The following is a 19,492-nucleotide window of genomic DNA, read 5'->3' on the forward strand; positions in this document are numbered from 1 at the left end:
AAGACTAAAGGGATTAAGGGTTATGGTGTTCGGGCCGGAAAGTGGAGCTGAGTCCACAAAAGATCAGCCATGATGTCATTGAATGGCGGAGCAGGCTCGAGGGGCCAGATAGCCTACTCCTGCTCCTAGTTCTTATGTTCTTATGTCCTTATATGCCAAATACGATTTGGTCACGAATCATCAATGTTTTTGGATCACTGAAATTGCAAGACTGGGCCTTCAGCCTTAAGTCAGTTACAAAACTGTTGAAAGATCTGCCTGGTTTCTGGGTCCGCATACGAAAATATATCTTTCAAATGTTTCATTATTTTTCAGAGAGCAATACCGATCGAAGTGCTGTATCACCTCATTGTAGCTCTTGCTTTCCTCTTCACTATCAGAAGCAAATGTATTGTAGATTTCAATTGCTTGTGGACCTACCACCAAACCAGTTTTTGGCTACGTTACCCGAAATATGAAACTGGTTTGGTGCCTTTAAAACTTCCATCTCGAACTTCACATTGTCGTGTTACGTCGCCAATGGCCGTAGTTTACCAGGTCGGTGGAAGAATCTTCTCTTTTTTGTTCTTCGGCCAGTTTCGCTTCGTCTTTTCTACTATTACCTTCAAATATTCAACATATTGTACCATATTGTGTCCGTGATCTTGTCTTTGCAATGATTCATCCAGAACTTCTGATGACTTACGGGCGGTACAATAGCACAGCGCCAAGTTCCTGGGTTCAACTCCTGCTTGGGACTATCTGTGCGGAGTCTGCACGTTCTCTCCTGTCTGCGTGGGTTTCCTCCGGGTGCTCTGGTTTCCTCCCACGAGTCCCGAAAGTCGTGCTTGTTAGATGAATTGGACATTCTGAATTCTCCTTCAGTGCACCCGAACAGCCACTGGAGTGTGGCGACTAGGGGCTTTTCACAGTAACTTTATTGCAGTGTTAATGTAAGCCTACTTGTGACACTAATAAAGATTATTATAGAATGATGCTTTATTGATTAACACGTGGAGAGGAACATATAGAATGCTATACAGGCTAAGTTACTGTTTTAGTTTCATGGACTCTCCTGGAACTATACGATATGCGACTGTCCTGCTGTATGCTTTATTACCAACTGGCGATAGTCGAATGTCACATGACCGATGTCTGGCACCACCAGCTGGTTGTAGGTGGCACTGCTAACTATATACAATATTATTCACATGCATATCACCACATCCAGGACATTTCTCACATTGCCCCTGTGACCATGGGGAGTTCACCACTGAAAATCAATTAAGTGTGATTCAGCACCTCAAGAGACAATGAGAAATTAAATGGAAGAAAAGCCTCAAAGAGGAAAATAATTTTGGCCTTAACCTGGACCAAGGGAGGTTATTTTATCAAGGCCTATTATGGAGGCAGAAGATTGTAATGACTTAGGCCAGGCCTTTGAGATCGACCAATTAGAATAAGAGTTCCTTGATTAGTGGTCCAATCAATGAACCCCTTTCTGTGTATATAACATTGAGTTTTGGATCCTCTGCACTCCCGGTGTAGACAGCAGACTGAATGGTCATGGTTGTTCAGCTGTTGGGTTTGTAAATAAAAGGAATTCTGGTGACGTGACTTCTGCCTCCGTGGACTTATTACAAAGATCCAATATTATGCCCTGTCCTTCCCCAAGCGATACTTAATGACTATTGCCAGCTTTTGTCTGGAAGTCCTTAAGGTCAGCAGCAACAGCAGTGATAAGTAGAGAAACAGCACAACTTGCTGGCACAATATTTACAGTGTCGATGAGGAAAACGGAACGACCCTAAGAAACCTGCTTGTCAGCAGCTGCAGCATATTGAGGGTAAGCCACTGACAGGCAAAATGCCTTTATTCGGAAAGTTGGACTCTTTTGACCCTGCAGTGGAAGACTGGACCCAATATGTAGAGCGGATGAAGTACTTCTTTAGAGAAAACAATATCATTCCGGATGAAAATCAACAGGTCATTCTGCTGACCGCGTGTGGGCCAGCAGTCTTTGCCATTATGCACAGTCACATTTTTCCAGAGGCACCGGACACAAAAATTTTCCTGGAATTGACGGACTTAGTAAAAGGGTACCATGACCCAAAGCCACCTCTGATCCTGCGAAGGTACCGGTTTTACTCAGCATTCCGAGACACTGGGGAGTCAGGTACAGACTTTTTAACAAGATTAAGATGATTAACAGGGCCTTGCGAATTTGGCCTGACGCTAAATGAGATGCTCCGAGACTGTTTGGTATGTGGAATAAATAATTTAGCAAATAATACAGAAATGTTTGTTAGCAGAGGCCGAGCTGGATTGCAAACAAGCATTGCAGTTGGCTTTGTCCTTAGAAAAAACGGCAAGCGGAGCGCATGAGTTACAGGGTACTCGGATGGAGATAGACGCCCATACCAGTGAAACTGAGTTAAGGGACTACCGCTGGGGGATAGGTAACTGCATAGCCATCCTCAGGAATGACTCGGATAAAAAGTTAACCAGGCTCACTCGCAGAAACCCTTCCACGCAAGGGAAAATTAAGTCCAGACAGATGGCAGCACCTGCAGCCTTTCGTCCAGCAAAATATTGTAGTTGTTGTCAGAGATCGGCGCCAGAAAGGAGAAATAGAAACCCAAAACCATCATCTTGGAGAAGGTCATGTCGACCGGAGCACGGAAGAATGCATGCCCGAGAAGCCCCATCTACCTCCGACGCTGAACAACTAAATTGTGAAACGATGGTGAATTCAAAACCCATTAAATTATCCATAAGGTTGAATGGACGTCCCACATTAATGGGCGTCGATACTGGAGCAGCCGTATCAGTGTTAGGGGAAACAGTATTTAATAAAATTCGTACTGGACTCCAACCCTTATTCCTAACCAAGACCTCGGCAAAACTGAAGACATACACAGGGAAACCACTGAGAGTGTTGGGCACAACACATATACCTGTGGCTTATGGAGAGCAACTGGTTAGGCTGCCTTTAACGGTAGTGAAAGGTGTGGGGCTGAGCTCATTGGGACAAAACTGGCTAAAAGTGATCCAGCTGGATTGGGTAAACATTTTCCAGCTGGAAAATGGCCGTCTGAGCGAACGCCTGTGAAAATACCCAGAGGCTTTCCGAGAAGGGCTTGGAACAATAAAGGGAGCAAAGGCGACATTGCGCGCAGAGGCAGTCCCAAAATTCTACAAGGCCCGACCAGTACCCTTCGCATTAAGGCAGAAAGTCGATATGGAAATAAAACAATTGGAGTGTGAGGAAATAATAAAACCGGTCCAGTTTGCAGAATGGGCGGCACCCGTGGTGCCTATCCATAAGCCGGATGGCTCGGTCCGCCTTTGTAGAGATTTCAAACAAACAATTAATCGTTACTCACAACTGGGCAAATATCCAATTCCCCGGATTGAGGATTTGTATGCAAAGCTGGTTGGAGGACTCCTATTCACAAAGCTGGATATGAGCCATGCATATCTGCAGCTGAAGCTGGACGAAGAGTCCCAAAAATCCTCAACGGTAAACACCCTGAAGGGCCTTTTTCAGTGTACAGGATTACCCTTCGGGGTATCGTCAGCTTGTACAATATTCCAGAGGACAATGGAGAATATATTGCAAGGGCTACCACAAGTCGCCATTTACCTGGACGACGTCCTCGTTACAAGAAGATCAAAGGCAGAACACCTGAAAAACCTGGAGGAAGTCCTTGGGAGGTTTTCAGCAGCAGGCGTGCACCTAAAAAGGGAGAAATGTGTTTTCCTATCACCTCGAGTAACCTATCAGGGGTACAAGGTTGACAAATCAGGGCTACATCCTTTGGAGGATTGGGTGAGGGCGATTAAGGATGCCCCGGCCCCCACCACAGTCCAGGAGTTAAGGTCTTTTTTAGAACTGGTGACATATTATGGAAAGTTCATATAGAACAGGGCTTCCATCTTGGACCCCTACACCAATTACTAAAAAAGGGGCAAGCCTGGGAGTGGTCCGCCCACCAAGACAGGGTTTTGAAGAATATAAATGAACAGCTTTCCTCAGAGAACGTCTTGGCACACTACAACCCCAGGAAAGAGTTGGTGCTGACGTGCAACGTGTCTCCATATGGCGTTGGTGCAGTTTTGGCACACAGAGGGCAAAACGGACAGGAACGGCCGATAGCGTTTGCTTCCAGGACGCTGGCAGCAGCAGAACGAAAGTACTATCAAATTGAAAAGGAAGGACTGGCTGTGATCTTCGCGGTGAAGAAATTTCACCAGTACTTGTACGGACGAAAATTCACTATAATTACAGACCACAAGCCATTTCTGGGTTTGCTGAAAGAAGACAAAGCGATGCCACCAATAGCTTCGGCCCGGATCCAACGCTGGGCCCTACTACTGGCAGCGTACCAGTATCAACTGGAGCATCGGCCAGGAACCCGGGTGGCAAACGCCGATGCACTAAGCAGGCTACCATTACCGGACACCCCACCATTAGTACCCAAAATAGAGGAAACGGCAATGACATTACATTTCCTGGACACCCTTCCAGTGGCCGCACAAAACACTCATTTATGGACCTGGTTTTATCAAAATTAAAACACATAGTGCTAACTGGAGAGATGGAAAGACCGGTCCAGGCGGAATTCCACCCCTATTGGAACAGAATTGGAACAGGGGCCTCACGGTAGCATGGTGGTTAGCATCAATGCTTCACAGCTCCAGGGTCCCAGGTTCGATTCCCGGCTGTGTCACTGTCTGTGTGGAGTCTGCACGTCCTCCCTGTGTGTGCGTGGGTTTTCTCCGGGTGCTCCGGTTTCCTCCCACAGTCCAAAGATGTGCGGGTTAGGTGGATTGGCCATGCTAAATTGCCCGTAGTGTAAGGTTAATGGGGGGATTGTTGGGTTACGGGTATACGGGTTACGTGGGTTTAAAGTAGGGTGATCATTGCTCGGCACAACATCGAGGGCCGAAGGGCCTGTTCTGTGCTGTACTGTTCTATGTTCTAGAAGAGAGCAGATCACCGTGGAAGATGGGATCCTGCTATGGGGGGCGCGACTAATAGTCCCAAGTCAAGGCCGCCGAGCCATACTGGCTGAACTACATCATGGGCACCCTTGAGTCTCAAAAAATGAAGATGCTGGCCAGATGCTATGTCTGGTGGCTGGGCCTGGACACAGACATAGCGGCATTGGTAGGTTGGTGCCAAGAATGCCAACAAGGGCAGAAGGTGCCACCGGCAGCCCCGCTGCACCCATGGGAATGGCCGGGTAGACCATGGTTGTGACTTCATGTCAATTTTGCAGGCCCGTTTATGTGTTCAATGTTTTTTATAATAGTAGACGCCCATTCCAAATGGCTGGATGTCTGTAAAATGAACTCTGTAAATTCAACAACTACCATTGAAAAACTCTGCACCTCGTTCGCAACTCATCGTATCCCGGAGGTGTTAGTTTTGGATAATGGATCGGTTTACACCAGCCAGGACTTCACACAATTTATGGGCTGGGATTCTCCGAACCCCCTGCTGGGTCGGAGAATCCCCAGGGGGAGGCGCAAATCATGCCCCGCTGCCCCGGAGTCTGCTGCCCTATTCTCCGGCGCCGTTTTTCGGGCGCCGGCGGGATTCCCGCCACACAGGTTGGGGGCCATTGACAGCGCCCCCCCCCCCCCCCCCCCCGGCGATTCTCCAGGCCCCGATGGGCCGAGCGGCCGTCCAGTTTTGGCCAGTCCCATCAGCGTGAATTACTCACCTCATGCACGGCGGGACCTGGCAGGTAAGTATGCCTCACGGTAGCATGGTGGTTAGCATCAATGCTTCACAGCTCCAGGGTCCCAGGTTCGATTCCCGGCTGGGTCACTGTCTGTGTGGAGTCTGCACGTCCTCCCCGTGTGTGCGTGGGTTTCCTCCGGGTGCTCCGGTTTCCTCCCACAGTCCAAAGATGTGCGGGTTAGGTGGATTGGCCATGCTAAATTGCCCGTAGTGTAAGGTTAATGGGGGGATTGTTGGGTTACGGGTATATGGGTTTAAGTAGGGTGATCATTGCTCGGCACAACATCGAGGGCCGAAGGGCCTGTTCTGTGCTGTACTGTTCTATGTTCTATGCGGCCTCAGATTCGTTTCCAACTCCGGAGCTGACTCAGACCAGCATACCAAGGACCGTGGAGAATCCTCCCTGACAAACTGTTCAATGCCCTCTGACACCACTGGTGGTCCTGGGGGAAGCGCGGGGGGTCCGACCTCGGGAGGGCCCCCACGGTGGCCTGGCTCGCAATCAGGACCTACCGATCCTGCAGGCGGGCTGTTTCCAGGCCTTCTTTCCTCTGCGCCCTGTAGGGCCCCTGTAGGGCTCCGCCATATTGCCCGGGAGCCGGGTCGGAGAAGAGAACCCCCGCGCATGCGCGGAAATACGCCGGCCGGTCTGCAAATGTGCGGAAATGCACCAGCTGGTCTGCGTATGCACGGAAATACGCCGGCCGGTCCTGCATGCGTGAGATCACATCGGCCGTTCCGCGCATGCACGAACTCGCGCCGGCCCTTCGGCACCAGCTGGAGCGGCACCAACCACTCTGCCGTTAAACTAACTCCCGAAAAGTTGGAGAATTCCTCACTTTCTGGGGCTGTTGACGCCGGAGAGGTTGGCACCGGTTTACCTGCCGGGGTGGGGACTTAGTCCCAGAAGGGAGAATCCCACCAATGAAGTCGACTGGCACTCCGCACATAAGGACGGTATCATACCACCCGGCATCGAGTGGTTTGGTGGAGAGAGTCGTCCAGACCTTAAAAGTCGGGTTGAAGAAACAGTCAGCAGCATCATTGGACACTAAACTATCGTGCTGGCTATTTGACTACAAAACAACCCCACACACCACAACGGGAATAGCACCGGCGGAGGTACTCATGGGCAGATGACTCCGAACCCGGCTAAGTCTACTATTCCCGAATTTAGGTGGCAGAATAGAGCGACACAAAGAGGCCGAATGCAGGGGCCACGACAACACTCGCCGAGAAAGGCAGTTCAAATGGGTGAAAATGTATGGGTCAGAAATTATGTGAATGGCCCCACATGGGAGCAGGAACAGTCAAGGCAAGAACAGGACCTGTGTCGTATGAGATACGTGTGGGAAAACATGTAATAAAGAAACATCTGGAAATAGTGCGAGCCTCAGATTCGTTTCCTCCCCCGGAGCTGACTCAGACCAGCATACCAAGGAACGTGGAGAGTCCTCCCCGACAAACTATTCACGCCCCTTCTGGTGAGGACATCGGACTCAGATATGGACACCGTGGATGATGCCGCAGCTATACCCCTGCTGCCAAAGGAAAGGGGCAAACCGCCCCTCAGCCGCTCACATCAGAAAAGACGGGTGCCTAGCCATTATAACCCCCTACGTCGGAGGCCGAACAGGAGGAGCCGGACCCACGCAAAAATGAAGCAGGAGACCTGTGAGTCACGAGGACCATGGGGGCTCCTCGGAGTTTGGGGGGGGGCTGTAATGACTTAGGCCAGGCCTTTGAGATTGGCCAATTAGAATACGAGTTCCCTGATTAGTGGCCCAATCAGGGAACCCTTTTCTGTGTATATAACAGGGAGTTTTGGATCTTCTGCACTCCCGGTGTAGACAGCAGACTGAATGGTCATGGTTGTTCAGCTGTTGGGTTTGTAAATAAAAGGAATTCTGGTGACGCGACTTCTGCCTCCGTGGACTTATTACAAAGATCCAATATTATGCCCTGTCCTTCCCCAAGCGATACTTAATGACTATTGCCAGCTTTTGTCTGGAGGTCCTTAAGGTCAGCAGCAACAGCAGTGATAAGTAGAGAAACAGCACAACTTGCTGGCACAATATTTACAGACAGAAGGTGGAGAATTGATAACCAGTGGCCATCCTGATGGGGTAAAGGGGAATGACATTGGCAGCACAGCAACAGGCTCCATTGTCCAATTCACCCAGCCTATCCACCACTGTCCCATTTGATTAATAATAGGATTGCACAGGAAAAACTAGCTAAATGAGGCCACAATTATCAATCCTGCTTATTAATAAATCAAGTTTATAAAAGCAATAGTTATACGTTAGCAAATAGAAAATCACAGTGGTTCAATGAACTTAAAAATCTGTTGCAAAGCAGATATCTTTAGTACTTTCTTCAGTATTTCTTAGGTTTTTTTCATTTTTAAATTGGTTGTCCACCTCTATGGAGTGGGCAGCCTGTCTAACAGTAGTCCAGTCTTTGGTAAAGACACTGATAGCAGGCCTTAGTCAGGGAGCTAATCTGCCCTGGTCCCTGTGATATTCCTGGCTATCCCCAAACCTCCTACCCCGCCCCCATTCCTGTGTACAATTATACTCGGTCCGCTAAGCCTGACATAATGCTGATCAATATGGTGATAACTGAGTATAGGCTTAAAAAAGGTACTGGCTTTCCTGTAACAACAAGTGTTCGATTAAATGATAATGCCCTACTAACTTTTTTAACATTTGCTGTATTATTAAGACTATTGAAAAAGTGGATTGAAAGTTCTTACCAGTTTGATAATCATGATGTGATGCAAAAGTATCCAGAATTACAAATTCGTCCAGTATATTATGTACGAGGCTTTTTATGTTTTCTTCATCGACTGCCTGGTCTCTAATCAATATCTGGGTGTTGGACATTGTTCTGACGATCTAGCCAAGAGACAATATTTGTGTATAAGAGCAGAACTTATTTTTATGAAGCACTTTTATCCAAGTAAAACATTGGTTCACAGGAGCATCATTGAACAACATTTTCCACTGATCTCCATTAGGAGAAATAGGTCAGATGATGGTTTTAACAACAGTCTTAAGGAAAGAGAAGGGGAAAGGGTGAGAAAGGGAATTTGAGCCTCGGAATCTTTCAGTCGTGAAATGATTAAAATAGGGTGGAGGAAGGGACCAAATTGGAAGGAACCAAGATATTTTGAAGGGTAGTAATGTTGGACATTACTGAGATAGGGAGGGTAAAGGCCACAAAGGGATTTAAAACAGGGATGATAATTTTAACATTTTTAAAAAAATTTAGAGTATCAATTTTTTTTTTCCAATTAAGGGCAATTTAGTGTGGCCAATTCACCCACCCTGAACATCTTTTTTGGTTGTGGGGTGGACCTACGCAGACATGAGGAGAATGTACAAACTCCACACGGACAGTGACCTGGGGCTGGTATCGAACCTGGGTCCTCAGCGCCGTGAGGCAGCAGTGCTAACCACTGCACCACCATGCACCGATAATTTTGTGTGGAGTCTGCACGTTTTCCCCGTGTGAGCATGTGTTTCTTCCGGGTGCTCCGGTTTCCTCCCACAAGCCCCGAAACACGTGCTGTTAGGTAATTTGGACATTCTGAATTCTCCCTCTGTGTACCCGAACAGGCGCTGGAATGTGGCAACTGGGGGATTTTCACAGTAACTTCATTGCAATGTTAATATAAGCATACTTGTGAGAACAAAGATTATTATTATTTTAACATTGAAGCATTGTTTGATTGGGAGCCAAAGAAGATGAATGAGCACAGCGATGAATCGGAAATGGACTTGTGTGAATCGGAATGTGGAGGTTTGGATGACCTCAAGTTTACAGAAGGTCCAATGGGGAAGTCAGTCAGGAGTATAGAATCCAGACAGTGCAGAAGGAAGCCAATCTGCCCATTGGGTCTGCAATGGCCCTCCGAAAGATCACCCCTCTCAGGCCCGCTCTGCCCCATTCCCATTTACCCGTAACCTCATCTAATCTACACATCTTTGGACTCTAAGCGGCAATTTAGCATGGCCAATCTACCAAATCTGCACATTTTTGGACTGTGCGAGGAAACCGGAGCACCCAGAGGACACTCTTACAGACAGGAGCAAGCGTACAAACTCCATCCAGTGACCCAAGGCAGGATTCGAACCGGGATCCCTGGTGCTGAGAGACAGCAGTGCTAACCGCTGTGTCACCATCAATGGTGAAGTCTATAGAATTTACAGTGCAGAAGGTGTTCATTTGGCCCATCGAGTCTGCTCCGGCCCTCAGAAAGAGCACCCTAAACTTACACCTCCACCCTATCCCCACACCGCCACCCTATCCCCGTAACCGCACCTAACCTTTTGGACACTAAGGGGCAATTTATCATGACCAATCCACCTAACCTGCACATTATTGGACTGTGGGAGGAAACTGGAGCGCCCCAAGGAAACCCACGCAGACATGGGGAGAACATGTAGACTCCGCACAGACATTGACCCAAGCCAGGAATCGAACTTGGGACTCTGGAGCTGTGAAGCAACTATGAAGTCTAGAGGTGGCAAGTGCACAATGGTGCAGATGGGAGGTCAGAAGTTCATCTTGGAGTCAAATATGAGACAATAGTTGCGAACAGAGTTCAGTCTCAGATTATTGCCAGGAAGACAGCAAGTTTGCAGCAAGGATCAAAGACAATCAGCAGTAGGGGGTGGGGGTGGGTAGAGAATGGGCAGTGTTTTTTAAGGAAGGCGTGTGCCTGGACAAAGAAGGCAGCCCTCACAGCCCCAACCATATCGCTGGAGGAGTTTCCCCTACAGTATTTGGCCCTGGAACTTTTTTAAAAACATTTTCTTTCCTACCTGCAGCAAGCTGCAGGGCCCCTGCCTGGCTCAGCAATGGCCACTGCACCTGGTGGCACTGCTGAGGCACCAGTCCTCTGATTGAGCTGGTGGTCTTGGGGACAGACTACCAAACTGAATAGGATGACAACCCCAATGGTGTGCTGATGACATACATTCTGTGGTAATATCGGGCCAATATCCCAATTCACAAAATTCAACCCAGTGTTCTGGCTTCCTGAAGCTGCCTCTTCACTTATTTGACTTGAAGTTGGCCAAGTACAACTTTCCTGCTGCTTTATGTGCTCTTTGATTACATACATATATATATGTAAATATGTTTTCTGGTGTAGACTTTCAGGAGTTGTAAGATGGCATATGAAACTGAGAAATTGCACTGGAAATATTTCCCACATCTGGCTCGTAAATTATTTTGTATCCTGTCCCCAGACTGATCAGATTAGTTTCAGCAAACTCATTCGCTATTCCCACATTTTTGAAAACAATTAGCATATTGTGGATTTCCACACAATATATGGCTATCTAAACACATAATACAAGTGATTCAGACCAGACAAGGTTAATTCAAGACCCAGAGAAAGACGTAATTACCTGCAAATGCTAGCATTCAAAGCATTGTCTTGCATCTTTAGCTTTGTCGATATATATATGTTTCTGGAACATACCTCTTCATTCACCTGAGGAAGGAGCAGTGCTCCGAAAGCTAGTGATTTGAAACAAACCTGATGGACTTTAACCTGCCGTTGTAAGACTTCTTGCTGTGCTCACCTCAGTCCAAAGCCGGCATCTCCACATCATAGCCTTCTTAACTGCCACTGAACCTGCATGTTAACCTTAAGAGAATCTTGAACAAGTACTGCCAAGTCCCTTTGTGCTTCTGATTTCCTAAGCCTTTTCCCATTTAGAAAATAATCTATGCCTCCATTCTTCCTATCAAAGTGTATAATCACTTTTCCACATTGTATTCCATCTGCCACTTCTTTGCCCACTCTCCAAGCCTATCCAAATCCTTCTGCAGTTCCCCTGCTTCCTCATTACTACCTTTCCCTCTGCATATCTTTGTATCATCTGCAAACCTAACAGTGCTAAGTGCCCTCAGTTCCTTCTTCCAGATCGTTAATGTATATTGTGAAATGTTGTGGTCCCAACACTGACCCCTGAAGCACACCACTAGTCACCGGCTGCCATCCTGAAAAAGACCCCTTTATCCCCTCTCTCTGCCTTCTGTCAGTCAGCCAATCCTCTATCCATACCAATATCTTACCCTTAACACCATGGGCTCTTAGGTTATTTCACAGCCTTGTCAAAGGGGAGCACGAGGCATCCATTGCTGACGAGGGAGGTCAAGGACTATAAAAGAAAAATCTTACAAACTGGAGAGGATTAGTGCCGCTTTCCATACTCTCTGTCTAGTATTGTTCTGGAAACTTTACTAACATCTCCTGAGCCTTTGGCCCCTTGAATCAGTTTAAAGTCCTCATCATTAACCTGCACTTCGACCTTCTCCTTTAACTTTGATTTTCTAATTCTCCATCCAACTGAACCCTCACCCCAACTATTTAGTTATGCGATTCGTCAGGACTCTGGTCCCAGCATGAATTAGATGAAGACCGTCCCATCGCAACAGGTTGCCTCTGCCAATTGATGCCAGTGTCCTATGAATTCAAACCCATTTCTCCCACACCAATCTTTGAGCCCCGCATTTACCTCCTTAATCTTACTGACCCTATGCCAATTAGGTCATGGCTCAGGTAGTAATCCAGAGATTATCTTCTTGATTCTGCTTTTTAATTTAGTTAATATACATATGGGTAGTGTATCTGCTGAAGCTGTATTTAAAGAGTTGTAAAAGAGTGAGGTAATCATTCATTCCAACTACTTACTTGCTTCCAGATATAGGGCTAATGGGATATTGTTTTAATTGCTCGAGATTCCTTGCAGAGTACATAATTTATGAGGGATTGTATTTAGTCCTAGCTAAGATTGTCAAGATCTTAGTGGGAGGCAGATGATGTAGTTATTGGAAGGGCCAAATCTGTCTGTAGTTTTGCAGTCTGTTATAGGTCCCAGGGTGGAAGATACCGCTAGTTGTCAGTCTTACACCCTCTCCAATGCCTTACAGATATTACACAAAATGGATGTTATCTTGGACCCCAAGGAAGTTGCCCTCATAGTGCTGCTGGTAGTCCAGGCGGCAAGATGATGGAGGAGGCACCGGCGGCAGATGCTCGAGGTGGCGGCCCATGTGCAGGGCCCCACCCACACCCTGAGGTCCCAGCCACCAATCAGGCCAGGGAGGGACCCAAAGGGGGAGGCCGGTGATGGCCCAAGGTGGAGAGGTGTCACTGGTCTTTCGAACAAATGACGGACAGTGTGTGCCCCAGGAGGCTCCGCCTCAACAAGCAGACAGTGTGACACCTGTGCCACGTCATTGTGGATTTGTCACCACCTGGAGGAGAACGATACCTTCTCAAGGTGGCCGTCAAGGTCACCACAGGCCTGAACATACAAGCGTCAGGATCATTCCAGGGCTCGAGCGGGGACTTGTGAAGTATCTCACAAGCTACAATACACAAGTGCATCTGTATTTGCCCTGTTGCCCAGGCTGCCAGCTGTATAAACGCTGGCATGGACCAGGCCCAATAGGATGCCCAGCCAACAGGTTTCTCTGCCATCACTAGGATGTCCATGTCCAGGGGGAAGTGGATGGCACACATTTCACCTTGCGCTTATTGGGCCATCTGAGAGTGCCCTTCATCAATACGAACAGGTTCCACTCACTGAACATCCAGCTCCTGTGCGACCACCACATGAAAATCATGCACATGTGAGCACGCTTCCCAGGGAGTGTGCATGATAGCTACATCCTGGGGCAGTCGGACACCCCCGGGACAACCCCAGGTTGACCAGTTGGCACTTAGGGGTACCTGCTGAGGACCTGAGTACGGAGGTTGGAGACCCAATATAACGAGGCCCTTATGGCCACCCCGGTTGTCATTGAACGGTGCATCTGACTCCTCAAAATGTGGTTCCAATGCCTCGACTGCTCTGCTGGTGCACTGCAGTACACCCTTCAGAGGATTGCCCACTTAGTGGTGGTCTGCTGTGCCATCCACAACCTTGCAGCGGGGCAGTGTGCTGGAGGGAGACGAACATGTGGCCACCTTCAAGGAGGCGCCAGACCAGGAGTACTCTCGGATGAGCCCAGGGAAGATCCACAGGACCAGCTGGTGGCTGGTGAAAAGGCAGCAACAACGAGGATCTGGCAAGCCTGGAAGGCTTCATACTCGCTCGTTTCACATGGGACGCGCCTCGTCTGTCGTTCCCCCCTCCCCCATCCCTCAGCCTTCCCCCTCCCTCCCCATCCCCTCCCTCAGCCTTCCGCCTCCCCACATACCTCCACTTCCCCCACCCTTCCCACTCCACTCTCCCCCCCCCCCCCCCCCCCATCCTGTTCCGTCCTCCCAAGGTGATGGCATTGTGATGGCACATTCAGCGGGTACTATCGAGGGCAGGGGGTGATAATCAGCCAAGTGCTGCCGCTCCTCAATCTATGCCCTAGCCTGACTCCTGCCTGTCCGCTGAGTGCCCGCTCACACCAATCACACATGGTGTGCCTGGGTAGCGGGTTTGGGGTGGGGGGGGGGGGGGGGGGGGGGGGGGGTGGGGGGGGGGGGTGGCAGTGGGAAAGCAGTATCGAAGACCTCCATATCTCGGGGATGGGCCACGGGATTGGGGCTCGGCCCGCGATTGCGGAAGAAAGTGCCTGAGGCAGTATATTTATCGCGTGAAACGTTTTTTGATGCTATGTGTCCCCAACTGCTCGAATCCTCCGATTGTGCTGCCCCATTCTCCCCACCCTTCCAACCCACAAGACCTCCCCCCCCTTATCCCCTCCTATCCCAAACATCTCCCCCCCCCCCCTTGCCCTCTCAGTGATCTTCGACGTACTCTACTGCTGCGCCTAGGTATGTGCCCAGGAAGCACATAACAACGGCGGCAGCCAGCTGCCTAACGCATCCTGTGGCCTTCAATGGCCCTAGCGGGCGTCCTGTGGGGGCCCTGGGGCAGGAGAGCCCCAGCGGTACTTTCTGGCGGCACATGCCCCACCGTGCCTCCCTGTTCCGGGTGCTGTCTCTAAAACGCCCTCTGTCAGGAGGGTGGATCTTGGGAGCTGGTGGCCACCTTCACCACTCCGTAGGGTGGCTCCAGGATGGTACCCATCGTTCTCGCCTCCTGGTCGGTGCCCATAGGACTCTGGGGTTCACCTTGGGAGGGAGGAGCAGCTGGATCGAGACCTAGCTACCTCTGCATCGTCCGGCTCTGCCAGTCCCGGCAGCTCCGAATGTCTGCCACATAGTGTCGAAGCCAATGGCGATGCTCCTCAGTGACTGGAACATGCTTGGCAGCGCCTCAGCATTGTCCCCCTGAGACTGGGACATGCTCTGGGGAGTATGGGCAGGGGGAATGGTGTGTGTGGTGGGGGTGGGGGGGGGGGGGTGAATGGGAGTTTTGGGGGGATGGGGGATAAGGGAGAGGGGAAATGAAGAGTTTTGGGTTGGAGGCACATGGCCAGGGCACGGAGCCATGCTGGATGGGAGTGGTGCCAGGTGCATGTAGGGTGGTCTTCCACCTCTTCCCAGGTGGCACTGGTTGTCGTGTGGCTGACCCTCCGAGGCCCTCGGGGAAACAGGGCAACCCATCTGCCCTCCACCACTTCCCAGAATCTGGCCAGGTTGGCATCCCCGAATCGCGAGGCTGATCTCCTTGGTGGCATGGCTGTGAGCTGTGTGGGGTTAGCTGTGCAGGAACAGTTTAAGTGCTGCTCTCTCGTGTTAGCAGGGGACTGGCAAGAGCGGTCCCGGCGAATCAGCTGGTGGGAGTTATTTGCAGCGTGAAGCCCGTCCAACGTCATTAAGTGGTCCAATTAACGTTTAATAGCGGTGGCGGCCTTGCAGGGCCGTGCGCCAGAAGCACAGGGTAGTTCCCGCTCACTACCACATTTGAAAACTTTTCCATTAAATCGCACCCAGTAGGTGACCAATGGCAGCCATCTTAACTCCATGTCTGCTTGCTTTGAAAAATGCTTTAAAATAAGTTCAACATATATTTGACCAACCTGTGAAATAAAAGATGAATATTACGTATAGAACATAGAACATACAGTGCAGAAGGAGGCCATCGAGTCTGCGCCGACCCACTTAAGCCCTCACTTCCACCCTATCCCTGTAACCCAGTAACCCCTCCTAACCTTTTTTGGTCACTAAGGGCAATTTATCATGGCCAATCCGCCTAACCTGCACGTCTTTGGACTGTGGGAGGAAACCAGAGCACCCGGAGGAAACCCACGCAGACACGGGGAGAACATGCAGACTCTGCACAGACAGTGACCCAGTGGGAATCGAACCTTGGACCCTGGCGTTGTGAAGCCACAGTGCTATCCACTTGTGCTACCATGCATGCACTCGTCATATCATAACAGGAAGAACTGGATAGTAAAGAAGGATCTTAATGTAGGGTGTGAGGATCGTTATGATCCTAGTGTAACTTGAGACGCTTTGACAAAATGACTTCAGTATCCACTCACTATAAAGGGACGTAGCACATAATGTCCAACCTTGAGATCAAAACCCAATGGACAGAGGGCGGGATCTTCCAGTTCATACCCTAATGTACAACAGAACAAACCAGATGCTTGTGTGTCTGAAGAAGAGGAAATTAGGCATCATGCTTGATGGAGTGACTGGCCTGAAATTATTGAAAAAAGGGACCTTCATTCTCACAGTACCTTTGTCTGTCATTCCCATGGGAACATATTCCTCACATCTCTCTAAAGAGAAATGAGGATCATTTCCGTTGCTGTAGTATTGAGAACAATTGAGAACAAACATGAATCTGTTCATTCATGGTAGGTGTGCAGGAAAGAGTGGCATTGATTGGATTTCTTGTTCCATGTAATGATCAACAGTTCAAGATTTCAATTTTCTGGGGATGGATTGCAAAATCATCCTTTCGAGATTTTTGAGTCTATCAATCATAAATCAAAGTCATGGAATTATAGGATCCCTACAGAGCAGAAGGAGGCTATTTGGCCCAACAGGTCTGCCCCAACCCCCAAAAGAGTACTCCACCCAGGCCCTCGCCCTATCCCGTAACCCCATAACTCCACCGAACCTGCACATCTTTGGACTCTGGGAGGAAAACCATGCAGAGGTGGGAAGAATGTGCAAACTCAACACAGTCACCCAAGGTCGGAATTGAACCTTAATAATAATAATAATAATAATAATAATAATAATCGTTTCACAAGTATATCTATTACTCTTCATGTTATGCTGATTTGAATACAAATTTCGAAATCCGTTTTCCTACTCTGCTTATCTCAAATGGGCTCCTATGATTAATCTTCTTCCTGTCATGTTTCTCATCATTTCCAAAAGGTTTCCACATTTTCTACACTTGGGCTAGATTTGCCTGTTAGGCTTTAAAACCCATCTGTGAAATTCCATCACAGCGAGGCCACAATTCTTCCGATATGACATCTAATTGCTATCTGTTATGCTATGCAGAGACACAAATGATTAACAGGACAATTGAATAATTGCACAAACCTCGTTTGCAGCTCTGATGGCAACCCATGCCAGCAATTTATATTTTGAAGGCGCCTTCAATACATATTGCAATATTTCTATCAATCGTCCTTGGCCAGTAATCTAGTTAATGAACAAAGTTATTGACACTTAATAAACTGTTTTCTTAAGTTTGTCAAAATATGCACACCAAACACAGAACAAAGAATCTTTAAATCTGTAAAAAATTAGGTTTAACCTAACTATTGTGATGAATAGTTCAGAAATTGTTGTAAGAGTGTTCATGGTGAATTAGATGAACACACTCTTCTTCCATCTCTGGCTCCTCACATATTCATCCTATTTATACAGAATGGAAATCTCTTTGCTGGCTGCAGTCTTTATATAAAATGTGGTGAATGTAATATAGATGTATATATGTTAATTCACACTGTCTTTGTAAGCGCAGTAGCGCTATCCTACCACTAGGGGGAGTAGCGCTGGGAGCACTCAGGAACTTGTACTGGGCTCCGCCCACAACTCCTCCCCCTAGTGCAACTGTATAAATACCCTTGTCCAGAGTCAGCCTGAGTCACTATGAATTCATCGACAGGTAACAGGCTGGCTCTGAAGTAAGTCGATTAAAGCCTAGATTCACATCGGAAACACGTGTCTGGTGAATTGATAGTTCCATCAATTTAATCGACTTAAGAACAGTAAAGATCGATTATGGAATCGGCCTTCAAGCCTGGACGCCTGGAACTCAACCCGCAGGATGCAGAGGCTAAAGAAATCTTCTCCCACTGGATCCGGTGCTTCAAGGCCTACCTGGCCGAAGCGAGCACAGCCAAAACTACAGAGGATCAGAAGCTAAGTCTACTGCACGCGAGGGTGAGCCACAGAATCTCCACACAACTAAACTTGGCCAGTTCATATACTGCGGCGCTAGCAGTTCTCGAAAAAATGTATGTAAGGCCCATTAATGAAGTTTACGCTCGCCATGTGTTCACGACTCGCTGTCAGCGGCTTACGGAATCACTCGCCGAATTCCTAAGAGAACTTAATAATTTGTCCAATGACTGTAATTACCAAGTGGTTACCGCGGCTGAACACAGGGAATTGGCGGTACGCGATGTTTCAGGTCTAACTATGTGCGCCAACGACTGCTGGAAAAGGGGACCCAGGACTTAGAAACGACTGTGGAAGCTGCTACCATGATGAGGTCTCCTTCCGCAGCCTTAACTCGATCCCCGCGGACCCCGCGACCCAATCATGGGCCCCCCACCAGCGACTCCCCCAGGCCTGTGCTACGCGGCCGCCCAGCCACCATGCTGCCCCAGCCAGCCACAATGCTGCTCCAGCCAGCCACTATGCTGCTCCAGCCTGCCATTTCTGCGGCCAGAATCAGCACCCGCGGCAGCATTGCCCGGCCCGCAACGTGACCTGCAGCAGCTGCGGGCGAAAAGGGCATTACGCCAGCGTGTGCCTCGCAAAAAGGGCCCCAGCTTCCAACTCCCCAGCAACTCACAGTAATCGTTCCCCTCACTTGCAGCCCTGCGGGGCCCGAAACGCTGCGGCCTATGCCCCGACTCCGCCCCCTCCAGCCACGTGCGATCCATGGGGGCAGCCATCTTGGAAAACCTCCACCACGCGGCCGGCCACGTACAACTCATGGGGGCCGCTATCTTGGACGCCATCTTCCTCGCCGCCCGCCACGTGTGATCCACGGGCCCGATCGGCATCTCCGCGCTCGGACAACTCAGCGGAGGAATTCGAATTAGACTATGAACTCAGAGGGCAGTCATCACAGGGCCACTCCAGCACAGCTGATCGAGCCGCCGACTACCCGCAACTCAGCGCGGTCACCCTGGACCAATCACGACTAAAGAATCTACGAAACTCGATGGCAGAGGTCCATATCAATGGGTACAAATCGCCATGCCTCTTCGACTCCGGGAGCACTGAGAGCTTCATACACCCAGACCTGGTAAGACGCTGTTCGCTCCCCGTTTTCCCCACGCAGCAAACTATCGCGCTCGCTTCAGGCTCCCACTCGGTCCAGATCCAGGGGCGCACCGCCGTGACACTCACAATCCGAGGCGCTAGTTACTCGAAATTAAAACTCTACGTTTTGCCCGAACACTGCGCGCCACTCTTATTAGGCCTAGACTTCCAATGCAACCTCAAGAGCCTCACCCTCAGCTTCGGAGGGCCCCTGCCCCCATTCACGATCTGCAGCCTCGCTACGCTGCGAATTCCCCCCCCATCCTCTCACTAAGGACTGTAAACCCGTAGCCACTTGTAGCAGGCGGTATAGCCTGCAGGATAGGGTATTTGTCAGAGCAGAGGTCCGAAGGCTA

The 19,492-nt window shown here is 49.3% G+C and overlaps 1 protein-coding gene across 2 annotated transcripts in view; it reads right to left on the reverse strand.

The window, feature by feature from the left end:
• The window catches only part of cfap54 (cilia and flagella associated protein 54), a 763,542-nt gene that overhangs the window by 83,285 nt on the left and 660,765 nt on the right, over positions 1–19,492 (reverse strand). For both annotated transcript variants that reach the window (XM_038810895.1, XM_038810894.1), the window contains 2 exons: positions 17,175–17,276; positions 8,490–8,631 (listed from right to left, as the gene is read on the reverse strand). In XM_038810895.1, the coding sequence (XP_038666823.1) occupies positions 8,490–8,631; positions 17,175–17,276 (244 nt within the window). The remainder of the gene's footprint in view (positions 1–8,489; positions 8,632–17,174; positions 17,277–19,492) is intronic.

The sequence above is a fragment of the Scyliorhinus canicula genome, chromosome 11 (assembly GCF_902713615.1).
Source record: "Scyliorhinus canicula chromosome 11, sScyCan1.1, whole genome shotgun sequence".
Taxonomy (NCBI): Eukaryota; Metazoa; Chordata; class Chondrichthyes; order Carcharhiniformes; family Scyliorhinidae; genus Scyliorhinus; species Scyliorhinus canicula.